The sequence below is a fragment of the Eucyclogobius newberryi genome, unplaced genomic scaffold, assembly GCF_026437365.1.
Source record: "Eucyclogobius newberryi isolate DKJ021-1_F unplaced genomic scaffold, fEucNew1.0.hap1 SCAF_10, whole genome shotgun sequence".
NCBI lineage: Eukaryota > Metazoa > Chordata > Actinopteri > Gobiiformes > Gobiidae > Eucyclogobius > Eucyclogobius newberryi.
In genome coordinates, this window is record NW_027315724.1 from 8305109 (window position 1) to 8321387 (window position 16279).

Below are 16279 nucleotides of genomic sequence, written 5' to 3' on the forward strand. Positions count from 1 at the left end.
GGATGTTTGGGTCGCCAACGTATCCATGGGTAAACGAGGGGTCCCTGGGAGGAAAAGGTTTGGAACCACCGATACAGACTGATAAATGGAGAAAAAGCTAAGGCTAAACTGGAAGCAGTATCGTGTTTACTTTAGCTTGAGCCACGTCTCACAGCGACACAAACTTGGAAATTACCAAACCTATTTTGCCGCGATCGACCTCGGGATTAAAAAGTATAACGGGACAGCCATCCTAGTCTCCTGGCAACCGCCTCCGGAAGACAAGCAGAGCGGCCCGGTGCTGGAGTAGAAGGAAAAGAGGGAGGCAAAGGAGACTCCGGGGAACGTACTCCAGACTTACCTTTGTGTTCCTGTCAGACAGCTGTGAGGAGAGAGAGAGGGGAGTGAGGGGGAGGAAGAGGAGAGAATAGGAGAGAATGAGAAGGACATCCAGAGTGTTACAGGAAGCGTATGAGAACGGTGCCATCTGGTGGTGTCAAAAAACGATTGCAATTAGCATTTTGTATTGGATTAGGCCGTTTTTGTCCTCTAAGCTTTGTCAAACATTCTCACTAACGCTACACAAATACATCTGTTTACTTATTATCACTTTCATACTTTATATTTTATTGATGATCCAAATGCTTAGTGTAAAGAAAACATATCTTAAATGTAGAGATATCAATTCAAATAAATAATTAAATAAATGTAAGGAAAAACATATTTTTCACAAGCTTTTAGTCATGTAATGTTTCATACAAAAATAAGGTATTTTATGTGTACAAAATGTCAAATTGCACATATTTGGGACATATACATCTGAAAAATTGATAGCTCCAGGATTACAGTTTTTGATTCATTTTGTTCACACGTTAGATGCAAAAAAGTATCTTCTGAGGGGATTTTGCATATTTGATTTTGCGTTTGAGTGAACTAGATCTTACTGAAAATTGGCGTAACATGATTACCGTGTTTATGAAATGAGTTCCGCACATAAAGATGGATTAGTGAAAACCTGCAATAACATGTGATGAGTGAGATGAGTGCATTGAATTAAGGGGAATTGAAAAAAGCTGTTACAGAGCAGGATATTAGCACAAATTATGGCAAATAAATTCAGTGCTTTAAGTGATCAGCATTTATTTAGTGTTGCCTCTCGTGGTAATCTCGTGGTTACAATGGATTTTTACTCTTTTTTTCTAGCATTTCATTATATTTGAGCTTCAAAAAACGAATTTGTGGTAAATAAAAATGATTGTGGGCCCAAGATTACTGAGCATTTGTCCAGTAAAACCTAAAAAAAAAATCTGGATTTTACTTAGTGTCTAGGAATCTCCCATTAAATGAACAATTAATTTGAAGTAATATTGAAAATGTGAGTGGTTTAACTCAAAAACCACAAAACCACCCGAACACTCCATATTTTGTAATATTTTGAAGATAATCCCAGTTTTTCCATCAAAATAATACACATTATGTTCCACTTCACTTTTGGCTCCATTCCTGAATTGAGAACTTATTTGTTTACACATTTTTAAAGTGTCTACGTGAGGAGGCAGGAATGGGGACAATACCTCTCCACACTGGGGGTCTTATGCCCCACGGAGAGGCGAGAGTCTCGTTTTCATAAGGACCCGGGGCCCTGTTTTCCCTGGACGTGACGGCACTTCACCTCTTGCACAAATTAGGTTATGCGCCTGGCCATTTGTTTTCATGAGCGTCGGAGCTGCTTTCACGCGTGTTATGGCTACTGCGGTGAACACTGGCGTTGTTTTGAGCAGGAACAGTCAAAGGAAAAGTCAAAATGGTTTCCTAAGTCCAGAGGTGTAGCACAATGACTGTTCTGTGTCATGGAGCGGACATGGGAGGACTGGAGTGGAGTATTTTTTGTATTTTATTAGTGTTGGAAACTCCAGTAAATGGTACTTTGTAATGTGATTTGTTTCTTCTTGGTTTGTTTGTTTGTTTGTTTGTTACTAAATTGTGGGGTCGCTTTAGCCACGTTTCAACAGGTTCACTTTGGAGCGTATCGGGACGGTCCAAACGTGTCTACACTGCTGTAAGTGAACCACACTGGCCCATTTAAGTGATCCAAAGTGGTCTGGCTAACTTTCAGCTCCTGGAATGCTTTTGTGTGAGATTATTGGACAAGAGAGAACACAAACACAAAAAAGCAGATAGAAACATAAAATATGAATGTCTCACCAAACCCGGACTTGATCTTGTGATAAACCGCTGTATTTCCAGTGATGGTAACTGTATTTGTTGAACTGGGCCAGTGGAAACATGGCTACAGCGACTGCACTGTCCTGTTTGATATGTGTGTTTTTCTTATTGCCTGATTCATGAGCTCTGTTGTGTTTTCAGATCTGGTGCCTTGGAAACGAGAGCCGTTACCACATCAACCGCACAGTGGACGGCTCCGCCCTGTCGGTGCTCATCCCAGGCCTGGCCCCTGGGGTCCGCTACAGCGTGGAGGTGGCAGCCGGCACCGGACCAGGCCCCGGTGTCAAGAGTGAGATGACATACTTCCAGCTAGGTATGTACGCAGAACCGGACCAGGGTGTGATCACATGTGTGTGAAAAGGCAGCTGCTAGTGTCAACAATGAAATCAATACCAAATGAAACAAATAAATACAAGTACATACAATAATCTAGCAAGTAATTATGGCTTCAAAAGATGGAGAACATATTAAAAAATAAAGAGAAACTGCGAAAATGAATGTATTTTTATAAAGTAGGGTTGTTGTTTTTTTATAGGCAAGCAGGTGAATAGGAAATAATTTTAAATTTGAGATGTATACATTTAAAGCTGTTAACTTGTTTTAATGTAAGAAAAATGAAAAGTGTTTCCATTCAGCAAAGTTATTCTGATTTTGAAATGAGTTTTTGTTATTATTTGTCCTGTCCTTTTGTTATTATCATTATTATTATTATTTATTTTTTATTTATTTATTTTTTGCTTGGAAAATGTATTAAATAAAATAAAAAATAAAACATCATTAGGAGCTGTTTCCACATACACACATTCAACTGACCCAAAATAGTTTTGCCTGTAGTGTTTCGCCTTAATTTAAAATACAATAAATAGTACTAACTCTTGGACCAGATGGTTGCCTTATGTCCATGGGCAAGACACTTTTACTCCATGACACTTTTACTCCATCGCCCACTCTGCTGCTTGTTGCAAATGACCATGTGCATTGTCAACAAGTATATGTGCATATTTTATCATCATAGACCTTATCAGCTTTTTTTTAACCAGGAAATAAAGTATAATAGGGACAATTGAGTTATTAACTAAGTGAAAAGTTAAACTCCCCACTTCTTCCCGGTAGCTTACATAAACACTCATTGTTGCGTTCTGCTCATGTTCCAAATGTTCCTGCCTGAGGGAACAGTCCACACAAAAGCAACTGACAAATAATGATGGCAATAATCCAGTGGTCTCAAACTAAAGACCTTTTCCTTCATGACTCTGCGCCAAGTCTACACAATTACACAGGTTCTTTTGTAACAGAAGCCAAGCGTGTTCAAGACCCGACCTGCCCAGCCTTTCAACACTTAGTTTCAGCAATGGAAGGGATTAAACTCTGTAAACACCGCCGGAATAACCACCAAATTTAATAAGTTTGATTGAATAGGACTTTTGCTGAATGGTTTGAGTGGGGAAAGAAACATGGCAATCAAAGGGGAAACCTGTGCTGCAGTGTCACGCTATATCATCATCCAAAGACTGTATAAGCATGTCACTATTTAGCCAAAAAATAGATCCGAACAAAGCCATTATTAAATGTTTCTATTGCACTAAATGTGTTAAAACATAAATAGTCCTTACAATGGCTTTCATCTCCACACACCTGGCTCGTACTTGGCCTGGCCTCCTCCTGCTTGTTTCTATGGAAGGGTTGTTCTTAAGGGTTAAATCAAGTCTGTGTTCACGTCTGTGTTCATCTGATCTTGCAACTTCACATTTACCAAACACATTAGTAAAAAATATAAAATAAATGTATATAGTACATGGAGGGATTGGAATTGTGGGAGATTACGATAGCGAGGAGGAAGTCCTTTAGATTGAGTTTTGCCTCCGGTTGTGAGCTGTCAGTGAGATAAAGCTGAGTGTGAGGAGGAGGGGCAGCGGTGGGCTTTCGTGACAGCCTTTTCACCTTCTTCTACAAGACAGAGCCGTGGGCCGTCTCACCTCTGCTCCTCACATGCTCCTTCTGCTCATTACTGCTGCATAATGTGGAGGTCAGAATCAGAAAAGGTTTATTGCCATCGTCAATGAACAAAATTCACAAACAAAGAAACTTGCTTTGGTGGTTCGGTGCAACGTTAAACAATGAACAATAATAAAACAGTCAAAAAAGGTGTGGTTGTTTAGCATCACGGCGCCTCTTGTGGTTGCGTCATGCCTCTGCATCCCTGATGGTTTTCTAGTGATTAAATGACTATGACTTCATGAAGACTTAACCAGGCCAAAACCAGGTCTTAACTGAACTAAACCAGGACAAACAGGTTCAAACCAGGTTTATACAAGGTATAATATAGGACTAAACCGCTGATAAAGTTAACCAGGTCTAAACCAAGACTAATACTGGACTAAACCAAGTCTAAACTAGGTAAATACCAGGGCTTAACTGGACTTAAATAAGGCTTAAACATGTGTTAACCAAATGTTATATTTACATTTATGTTTAGGGGCTACAGTTGCTTAGTGGCTTCGTAATGATCTCAATAATTCATAACTGACCCTAACCCAACACAATACAGCTAATGTTAAGTTCTTTTTCTATCACATTCACTTTATTTTGTCATTCGGAAAGTCGGATTTCAAAAAGCTGGTCACACATCTGAGGAACTGTAGGTGTGAGTTAGTTAAAATGTGAACTAAAGACGTCACTGTGGTTACGTCCTCAGTCTCAGTCTGTCCGTACCTGTGTTTCTTTCTTCTCAGACTCGTCGGGGCGGATGACGGAGAGTGTGAACTCGGGGAACCCTCTCTCGCAGCAGATCTCTGACGTGGTGAAGCAGCCGGCCTTCATCGCGGGCATCGGCGCGGCGTGTTGGATCATCCTCATGGTGTTCAGCATCTGGCTCTACCGACACCGCAAGAAGAGGAGCGGACTGTCCAGCAGCTACGCCGGCATACGCAAAGGTCAGTGTGCAATCGGCATGACGACCAAACCAGGGCTTAACCAGAACTACAAGAAGACTAAACTAGGCCTCATCCAGGACTAAAACAGGTCTAAACTAGGATTAAACAAGGTCAAAACCAGGGCTGAACTGGACGAAAGCAGGACAAAAACAGGTTTAAAGCAGCATTAAACCATGCCCAATAAAGGACTAAACCATGACAAAGCTAACCAGGTCAATACCAAGGCTAAAACTATACCATGTCAAAACTAGTACTAAATAAGAAAAAGGTCTAAACCATGACTAAATGAAGACTAAACCAGGTCTACACCATGACTAAATGAAGACTAAACTAGGTCTAAACCATGACTAAATGAAGACTAAACCATGACTAAATGAAGACTAAAGCAGGTCTAAACCATGACTAAATGTAGGCTAAACCATGACTAAATGAAGACTAAACCAAGACTAAATGAAGACTAAACCATGACTAAATGAAGACTAAAGCAGATCTAAACCATGACTAAATGAAGACTAAACCATGACTAAATGAAGACTAAACCATGACTAAATGAAGTCTAAAGCAGATCTAAACCATGACTAAATGAAGACTAAACCAAGACTAAATGAAGACTAAACCATGACTAAATGAAGACTAAACCAGATCTAAACTATAACTAAATGAAGACTAAACCATGACTAAACCAGGTCTAAACCATGTCTAAACCAATATTAAAACAGGTGTAAAATGTAATTAAACCAGACCAGGCATAGTTATTTAGTTATTACTAATAGTTATTATTTGTGTGCTCCATCCATGGAAATACCATATTTTTGCATGATTGAATCTTTTGTCCTGTGATCATAAATCAGATGTTGGTGACTTTTTCTATTACTTCTTCTACTTTCCCCTTTCTTCTACTATTTGTTTACTCTTACTTGAGATGATAAACTATGATAAATCTTCACCCCAGGGACTTTCATATAAATCAAAGTCATAATGAGAAAGTTCCACGCTCTAAATGCCTCCTCCATCTTTGTGTGGGCTGTGTGCCTCGGGCTGTGCAGCTGCCTCCTCAGAACCTCACCTGTGCTCCAACCACTGCTCGGATTCAGTAACTCTAATCCTGAGCTGTCACGGGAAGGGCATCAGGCTCCATCAGATGACATAAATGGATGAGCCGTATGTGGAATGTGGTCTGAGATAAGTCTGGAAAATCCATGTGAGTCATTATAAGATATAGGGAATTGACTTTGGAATTTGGCGAGTACACAAAAGAGCAGAGAATGTTGTAGAAGTGTAAAAGAAAGTACTTAAGATTCCAGCGTGGGTTATGTTAGTCGTGCTGGTGTTTTCACTCACTCATGGGAGATTTAGGTGACTTTTAAAGGTGTAACTTTTCCTCCTGGAGAAGTTTAGACATTAACATCATCATTTCAAAGGTGAAACTGGGAGTGCTCTTCAAAATGTGCCAGAGAAATCACTACCACCATAAAATAGGATTTTAACATAGGTTAAATGTTCCATTCTCAATGTATTTATGTATAAACCTTTATTTAACCAAGTGAAAATACACAGACCTTTTAATCAAGGTTGACCTGGTGCAAAGGGAATAGCAGCAGACAAATCATAAAAACATTACACAAGAAGAGACATTTAAGAAAATAAATGTCTCTTCTTGTAGGATTCTCATTATTTCTTTCTGATTGAAGGACGTTCTAAGTTGCAGGAGCAGCTTAGGAAAAAGATCACTTCCCCCAGTCGGTCCTCAATGAGGCAGATTTATGCATTTTACATATTTGTATAGTGTTTTAGTGGAATCACACCCCCATACAAGAATATGCAATATTTGACCATTGTAAAGTTACTATTTGGGTGGTTAAATAATGATTTAGGGCTGTTGATGTAACTGTTCCTTTATTTTACACTTTGAAGACAATTTTCCACTTGGCAACCTCCTCAAAGTCAAAAGTGGTCACCTTTTTTGAACAATTTCTTGTAATGTGAGAAGTTAAAGCTACAAAAGAGCACTTTACAGCACTAGCATAACGACTTGTTAGCCAATCCCCGCGGGCCCCTCATCAACAAAAATAAACTCTCGTCCAAGGCCAGGTCCAGACCAGATACTTTGAAGACTTAATGATGTTGTTGTTTTAAGGAGACCGTGTGTGGGCTGAGGTCGAACCCAGAGCAGATCTACGCATGTTTGCACCAGACCACCTCCCACTGCTGCGCGCAACTGCAACAATGGGATTATGTGCTAATGAGTTGGTGTGACAAAGTGCATTTTCATGTTATCACTTTAAATTACTTAAAAATAGTGTACAAAACAACAACAAAAAGAAAAAACCTTCAGTGCGACACTTCCTTATTCCTTAACATTTTTAGAGTGAGACACATTTCTCTGAGACAGTTAATTAAAGTGTTGGTATAAAGATTATAGTGTATATTATTTACTAAACACCTTCATCCCTACTTTGAATGTAAAACATATACAAGAATGCTGCTCCCGTGGTTTGACGTGGAAAATCACACATTTCTGAAACCAGAAGGAACTCATCTGTCATTTATGCCCCAGGACCCGCTCTGGGGTTCAGGGTTCAAGCCACAGGTGAAAAATTAAATAAAAAAAAAAAATTATAATCAATTATGTAAAGTCCAACTTTTCATAAAAAACTTTAAACATAATGCAATGTTTTTGTTTTTTTAATTAGACACAAGACATAAAAAATGTATTACCCCCCCAATTAAGACCCCAAAAGTGTATGTAACTGTAAATGCTAAGAATGTCATTTTTAACTGAAGTTGTTGAGCTTAAGCCGTATCTGCTTCTGCTAAAGAGCGAAAAGTCTTTACGATCTCCATTCAGTTCAATGTTTCTAAAATTGGACAAAGCGTGTGGGCTGAGTCCCCCCTGCAGAGCGAGTGTCCCCCCCCTCTTACGCCCCCTCACCCCTCTACCCCGCTGCGTTGTGTGGGTGATGATGTGAGAGCTGACTCCAGACCAGCGGGACCGGCCTGGGCTGGGATGTGAACCAACAGCTGGGACAACAGTGTGGGCCGGTGGGAGGCAGAGGGGGAGGGAGGGGAGAGAGGGGAGAGAGGAGGAGAGAGGGGAGAGAGGGGGAGAGAGGAGGAGAGAGGAGGAGAGAGGGGGAGAGAGGGGAGAGAGGGGGAGAGAGGGGAGAGAGGAGGAGAGAGGGGAGAGAGGGGGAGAGAGGAGGAGAGAGGAGGAGAGAGGGGGAGAGAGGGGAGAGAGGAGGAGAGAGGGGAGAGAGGGGGAGAGAGGAGGAGAGAGGAGGAGAGAGGGTTCATGAGCCTGTACGAGTTGTGAAATATAATGTCAGTACAAATATTAAGTGTTTTATCTGCCTCTGTTTACAGTGCCATCGTTCACCTTCACACCGACAGGTAAGAGTGCTCACAGTGTTACTCTGAAACAAGCTTACAAGTGCGTATTTTACAATTTTCTAATTTTGACTTACTTAGTTATACCTTTTGTACATATGAAATATCGTTTTACACAAATTAAATGGGTATTCATGGAGAAAAGCCAAAAAAAACTTGAGAGAAATGACAGGCAGTGACATCATACTAGGGGCACTAGGGGCATCCAGTCCAAGTTTATGCATCATTTACACAAAGAAACAACTTTTTGACTCTCTAAACATTAATTCAACTAAATAAAGTTTCTCTCATATATTTTTATTTGTCAAAAAAATTAAAAGTGACATTACATGAGTTTTGACCCAGGGTTGTCTAGGTAATTTCCTAGTGTGATGTCATCAACCGGAATTGAAATTATAAAAATAAAAAATATAAAATAGGACTTTTATTCCCAAACTATTGATAGTTTTCAGTGACCTGACCTTGGCTGCATCCAAATGTCCCCCCTGGCCCCTGACCCCTCATTCACTACACCATCCTGCACTCTTTAGCAGACTTTATAGTGCACTCAATCACTGAGCTCACTACTTTCTCCTCGTCGCAGGGTCACGAGACACTGGCGTCCGAGTGAAAAAAATCTGGCAAAACCCTGATTAAAATGGATTTCTGTAGAAAATATTTGTTTAATACATCTGAAACGTACATATTTATGAACTAATAATCACCACACAAGACATGGTTCTCACATTCAACAACAAACGGACCGGACTATTCAACTTTTTTCCTGTGATGGTGACTCAAGTTAAGCTAAGCGGCTAACGCTAGCAACTTTGCAGTGTTCTTTGTTCATATTTGCAAGACCATAGTGCTATAACCATAGACTACAACCAGGCCTAAACCAACCATTGTCAAACTAATCCATCCCAGTTATGAGCAATATGTATGGGAGGCCATATCATATTGAAGGGGGAAAAAGACAGACATTTATGTAAGTTGTATATTAACTTTTTATTAAAACTCTGATGTTTAAGCTTTTAAAACATGTCATTTAACGGGTGCAGAACTTTTTGTTATTATCCATCTGTCTTCAGTTTTTCTCTCATACATAAATTGTATTGGTGTTGCTCTCCTGACCTGTTTCTGTTGTTTCTTACACTGTATTGTCTTCTTGACCATGTCTCTGTTGTTATCCTCAGTTGTGTGTGTATTTGCTGTCTGTTTCATGGACCTCCTCTCACCCTGCAATAAATGACATATACAAATCATTATTTATTTGAGAAATACTGCCCCTAACCTATGTGTGGGGGTTGCATAAATAACGCCTTGGCATGCGCGCCGTTTCTGTTTCCCTCTCTATATGAATAATACTTGATTGCTGGCAGTCAGAGAGTGAGGACAGGCGAGGTATTTCAGTTCAATCTAACCTCGGATCAGCGCTGCTGACAATTCGGGACGGTTGGCAACCCTACTGTGGCGATACACCACATAAACATGAAGAAACCACTACATAGCTCAAATTGATTTTTACATTCAACTGAAAACTCAAAGGCACTTTATACCTAATTTTGACCATCCTGAAAACATGAAAGGCTATTCCTAACGCATCCTGATTATCCACTTTATAAACGCTTTTCATAACTTTTAGAGGCCAGAGCAGAGTTTACCGGCACTTTAAGAGAGTGCGATGGGTCGAATCTTTTGCTTACAGTAGTGAAAGAGGAAGTTAAAAAGTGCAGCGTGGGGACAGCGCTGACACGACATTTAAAGATACGGCCCGAAGCGACATCTGTAAGAGGAATCTCACTGTTTCGATGCGTCGCTTAAAATATATGTATTAACGTTCCACTTGAGATTCCCATCCCTTTGTCTTATCTCACCAAACACAGAACTAATTAGCAAAAGATAAAAACCTCATATGAACTTTAGCCCTTTAGAATTTAAGTCTTGGTGGTATTTTCACCATAAAGCACTGATATGAACCCACTCGTCTCCCATGGGTGCCTTTGTTCCAGTGGGTGCTCTACAGGGCAATGTATATCAGTTTGTGTATCCACATTTATAGCTGTGAAAATGAACTGGAAAAAGGCTAAAAACTCTCGTAAAAACAAGAAAAAAAAAAGGACGTCCAAAGTTGCAATAAATAAATAAAATGAATTAAATAAATAAAGTACAATAAATACAATAAAATAAATAGATCATTACTTTTATGGTGTTAGCGGTAGCAGAGTACAGTGCAGTTAATGGAAACAGTAAATCCCATGTTCCACACCTGACACTAGACGTTGTATGTTCCTTTCTCTAAATCCTATTGTTGATCCTAATCTGGAGCGATAGTGCTTTTCCCCACAGCCCTCCTGTCCATCACCCCGCTCTCTCGCTCTCTCCCCCTCAACCTGTCCCTCTCTCCTCTCTCAATTCACCTTTCCTCTCCCTCTGCATCTGCCCTTCTCTCCTCCTCTTCCCAATCTCCACCCCTCCTCCTTCTCCCCCTTTCTCTCTGCCCTTCTTTCCTCTGCTCTCTTCCTCTTTTACCTCTCTCCTAGCCTCTCCTCCTTCTCTCTCAGCCCCTCCCTCTTTGCCTGCCTCTTTTTCCTCTTCTACCTCTTTCCTCTTTCTTTCCTCCCTCACAGCCTCTATTTTATCTCTACCTGCTTCTCTTTCCTCTCTACCTGCTTCTCCTTCACCTCTCTTTCCTCTCTCCCTGCTTCTCTTTCCTCTCTACCTGCTTCTCCTTCACCTCTCCTTCCTCTCTTCCTGCTTCTCTTTCCTCTCTACCTGCTTCTCCTTCACCTCTCCTTCCTCTCTTCCTGCTTCTCTTTCCTCTCTACCTGCTTCTCCTTCACCTCTCCTTCCTCTCTTCCTGCTTCTGTTTCCTCTCTACCTGCTTCTCTTTCACCTCTCTTTCCTCTCTCCCTGCTTCTCTTTTCTTTCTTGTCTCTCTACCTGCTTCTCTTTCCTCTCTACCTGCTTCTCTTTCACCTATCCTTCCTCTCTACCTGCTTCTATTTCCACTCCACCTGCTTCTCTTTCCTCTCTACCTACTTCTCTTTCCTCTATTACCTGCACTAGTTCCCTCTTCTTCTCCTTCTCTCCTCTGCTCTCTGCTCTGGGCTCAGCTTCTAATTAAACTTTCTCTTCTTTATCTGCTCTTCACACACACATTTGGAGCAGAGGCTTACAGCAGCTCGTAGACGCAGGGGAGCTTCAAAAACAGCAGCCTCCGCATGTTCACTCGCTCTCCCTAAGCCGCTTATACCCGGCCTCCGCTGACTCCTCGCACTCCTGTCGCTGGGTGGCTCCGAGCGGAACCCCAAATGTTACACGAAAGGGAGCAAAAATATTTCTAATAATACTGAAAACACATGTCATTTGTGTGTTTTTTTAGATATATTGTTGTACTCATGACACTACCGGTGAATAGGAAAGAATCTTAAATGTAAATATATTAATTTGACTGTAGATTACTTAAAATAAATGTGAGAAAAAATATATATTACACGTTTTTCCTCATTCATCTCAAATTGCACATATTTGGGACAGATTATGTACAAAATGTATAACATGGACAAAGCTGGGTTTAAATGTGTTGCTTAATTTTGTTTAAATATTCAGTGAAATAATAAAACTTCTTTAGACTGGACAGACTGGACAGTGTTGTTGCTTCGAGGTGAAAGCTCAGGATGTGTTTTTTTTGTTTTGTTACAGTGGCCTATCAGAGAGGAGGGGAGGGCGTGAGCAGTGCTGGAAGGTAAGACCCCCATCAACTATCACTCTTTATGGGATATTATAATTAAGGGTGGTCCCATATGGATTTTACCATGTACAATAATGTCATGCTGTTGTGGCCCATAATCAGTATTTGTTGATACAGATTATACGCTTTTATTTTCCCAGGTACTTAGTATACTCAAATGAAGGTACATTTGACTTATTGGTAATAAATCATGATCTTATTTAGGATTGTCATTTGTTCCCCAGACTTTGGCACTTTGCTTGACTCCAAAACGTCAAATCCACATTTTCACTTCACATCTCTCCCCTAAAACACCATAAAACCTGAAAAGCCAAACAATAGCCGGCACACACAGCAGCAGACTCCATAGCTGGGTAGGGCAGGTGCAGTGACCTCGGGCGCACACTAGGGGGAGTGCTGTGACTTCCCATTGCCAGTGGTGGAGCTGGAGCTTTTGGAGAGGAACAAAGCCAGGCAGGACCCTCAGAAAAACCTACAGGGCTTCTCCAGCAGGCTGTGCCGGAGCTCCACCGAAACACGTGCCTCGGTCCCACCCACCCCTCCTTCTGCGTGAGGGGGGCCGGGCGCCTGAGCGTGTGCCTGGGTCTGGGGAAGGGTGCGGCAGGCAGCGCTTATTGTTGGGTATTTTGGAGAAGATTTGGTGCATCTCGAGGCAAAGGATTTTGCATTTGTCTGTTCAAATGTGAAGAATATGAGACCAAGCATAAGCATTTACTGTCAGGCAGTGCCAAATCCTGCTCACGGGGGTTTTGAGGGTGGGAAACGTGTCAAAATGCAGATAATATCATGGATGTTGTTTTAAAGACAAGCAAAATTTGAACATTGAGTCTATTGTTTATAGTGAAACATGCTACAAAATGAGCTAATGTAAAACATTGAATTAAAAAGTGACGTTGTAAATATTCAAATAAGGGTAAAAGGTGATATTTCTGCATCTTTGAGATTGTTTTACAGACAGTTCTCATTTATCTGATGATTAAACCTCTTCTAATGAGCTGAATGACATTTCTGTTGGATTGACATAATATCATCTGAATTCCATGATCTGGATACTCCCAAACTATTTGTCGGCAATTCCTTTTTGTCGATATCGCCCACTAGTATCTGGGTCGATCTTGCAATTGTGACAGACTGTTCTCCAAGAATTTGTGGATAAATAAGATTAAAAACAGAGCAAACGTTTCATGTTTAACTTAAATGCAATTAGTCCAACTCACATTGACATTGATTAATGTAATTTTGTTTTACAGACAAGTCACAGACCTTTATGGACACTGTACCTGTCTTATTCCATATAAGCTCTTAAATAGCAGCTCATATCCTAGAATTAAATTTTAATCCTTCATTCGTCCTGGAGTAGACAAATATTAAACTGTAGTACGGATGACTTAAAATATTTCCGTCTGTAAAAAAACATAGAGCATAGAGGTATTTATAAAAGATAACATTATGTAGATGGCTTTACATACTTAATGACTTTATGTTGTTCATTGTAAACTTCAATATTGATCTGAAATGGCTTCGGTTTCACTTTGTCTTTCAAAACTGCAGAACTGACATTTCACTGTAACAAGCAGCAGGTTTTTAGTCACGCGTTTTTACTGTTGACAAAGGGCTATGTGATATTTTAAAACCCAACATGAGTCTGATATTTTGGAATGATCGCAACTACAGCAAAAGATTATTCAAAGACGCAGGAAGCAGTCAAAATATACTGAAACACTGTTAGAACTGAGAGAAAAGATATAACTTTGTGTTTCATTGTGCTATTCATTCATTCATTTGGTTCATGTATTTATGGTTCATGTAAATAGTTTACTGAGATTCTCCTGCTTTAGGGTTATTTTATGTTATTGAGAATCCTACGTATAATCTACCATCTGTTCACAGCAGTAGCCCCACGCCTTGGTCAGGTGACAGGTCCAAGCCATTCAAATACCAAGTCCTTAAAACCTGTGAAGGTTAGAATGATTGATAATGAGGGGAACAGGTAAATAAAAGGAAGGGCAGGCTCAGGTTATAACTCCTCCTTTTAGGGCTGGGCTTCTTTAGCTCAACGCGGTAAACCTGCTTGTTTTTGGCTTTTTCTTCAAAGTCGTGGTTGCTTGTTGCGCTCTGAAAATCAGCCCAGTGCAATCAGTTTGAAAATGACTTCTGGATGTGAGCCTGAATGTCTTGATTTCAAAAACAGCGTCCTCATGACTACCTTTGAAACCTTTTCCACCGTTATCGTTTGTTGCAACATTTTCTGAAACAGTACTTCCCCAATCCTTTCATCGTGTTGTACAATATCGATATTGTGGTTGGGGCTAAAATTTTTAGTCCAAATGTTAAAAAAACAAAGTCTCCAAACACAATTCTTCACGATGGCAACACTGAAACGGAGCAAAAAATCTTAGTTTCTTCCGTTTCTTTTGCAAGTTCACGTTAACAAATCACGTTCATTCTTCAAAAACAATACCAATATCAGCTGAAGAAGTCTTGCCTCGTGGAACCTTTAGCCACATTTCTAACCGCATTACACGGTACACATCCTGGTACTTCTCCTTTATTGTGTTAGTGTCAGCTGCACGCTCTCATCGCCGCTTTCGCCTCCTCACACGCCGCAGTCTGATTGAAGAGCCATTGTTTGCGACTTTGGCTCCGCAAGACAAATGTGTTCATTTGCCAAAAAACGCGTCCGCAAACGGCTCATTGGAGTGGGAACGCTCCGACGCAATTCAACGGTAATTCTGTGTCGGCGCCACCGTTTCTGTGCCAAAATTTGAATACCGAAACAATGCAGCGCTCACAACGATCTCCGCTGTACTTCCGCATGTGAGATTGGTTGGCTTTATGAGAAATATGGTGATGGTATTTGTCCTGCGGTTGGCTTCTGTAGCAGTGGTGAGCTCTGGATGTGTTGAAATGGGATGGAGGTTTTGCACTGACATCATTTTATTAAAAAAAAAAAAAATGCCCATCAACAATTGCCCCTTTTTGCAATTTTTTTTCTCCACATACGTTTCGCTCAAATTAACTTTAATACGGCAAAATGGACACTTCCCCTCGTCCCACGGCAAATCTGTTGATTTTATTTGCATTATTTATTTTAGGTACAAACTAATACAGATAATGCAGATATTTTTATATTTGTTGTTAAACTGTAGCAGCAAGAGGTGTTAGAAAAACCCATCCAGCTAAATATCGCTATACTATTTTGATGAAGCTGATGCATATAAACGAGCTTGCATTGTCAGTACTGGCCGGAATTGACCAATTCTGCCTAGACAGTAGAGGGCAGCACAGTTCAAGCATAAATTACCACTAAATTGTTTTAATTAAAGAAAAATTGAAATACATTTTCCTTGTCATCAGTATCGGGATTTATCATGAAGTAGTGTGTCGTAACATGTGACATGCTATATTAAAGGCAATGCACAGCTCTGACAGCAGCTCTTTTAGCACATTTTAGATGTGTTTGGAGCTTTTACAGGAGAAAATGTCATTACTCACCATTCACACATATAATTGACTCATAATTTTGCCACTCAATGCTAATAATTCAGAATGGTGTGATGTCATCTGGATAACCTCTATTATATGGTGGGATTAGAAGAACTTGACTTGGTCCCGGTCTAGTCCTGAGCTAGTTCTGGTTTAGTTCCAGGTTAAGTTCCAGTTTAGTCCTTCTGGAGACTTGCGTTTTCTCCTGTTCTAGTTCTGATCATGGTCCAGTCCAGGTTTAGTTCCAGTTTAGTTCCTGTTCAGTCCTGGTGTAGACTTGGCTGAATTCCAGTTAAGTACCTTAACACGCTTTCAGTATTTAAATTACACATCAGCCACATCACCAAAATATCCTCGTTTTTGTTATTATTTATTTTGATTTATTTATTTTAACATAATTGTTCTCTTCACATGTTGCATTGTAAGTGTCCAAAATATACTTTACACCTTCTGTTGTCTCGCTCGTTTAAGCACAAATCCCATTAATTTCAAAGAACTAGCTAAAATTATATAGTTTTGTTTTTACTAATTCAGG

General features: G+C 40.3%; 1 protein-coding gene across 1 annotated transcript in view; it reads left to right on the forward strand.

Moving 5' to 3' along the window:
• The window catches only part of robo1 (roundabout, axon guidance receptor, homolog 1 (Drosophila)), a 429020-nt gene that overhangs the window by 390437 nt on the left and 22304 nt on the right, over positions 1 to 16279 (forward strand). The window contains exons 18-21 of the mRNA XM_072460422.1: positions 2347 to 2518; positions 4938 to 5138; positions 8502 to 8528; positions 12210 to 12252. Of these exons, the coding sequence (XP_072316523.1) occupies positions 2347 to 2518; positions 4938 to 5138; positions 8502 to 8528; positions 12210 to 12252 (443 nt within the window). The remainder of the gene's footprint in view (positions 1 to 2346; positions 2519 to 4937; positions 5139 to 8501; positions 8529 to 12209; positions 12253 to 16279) is intronic.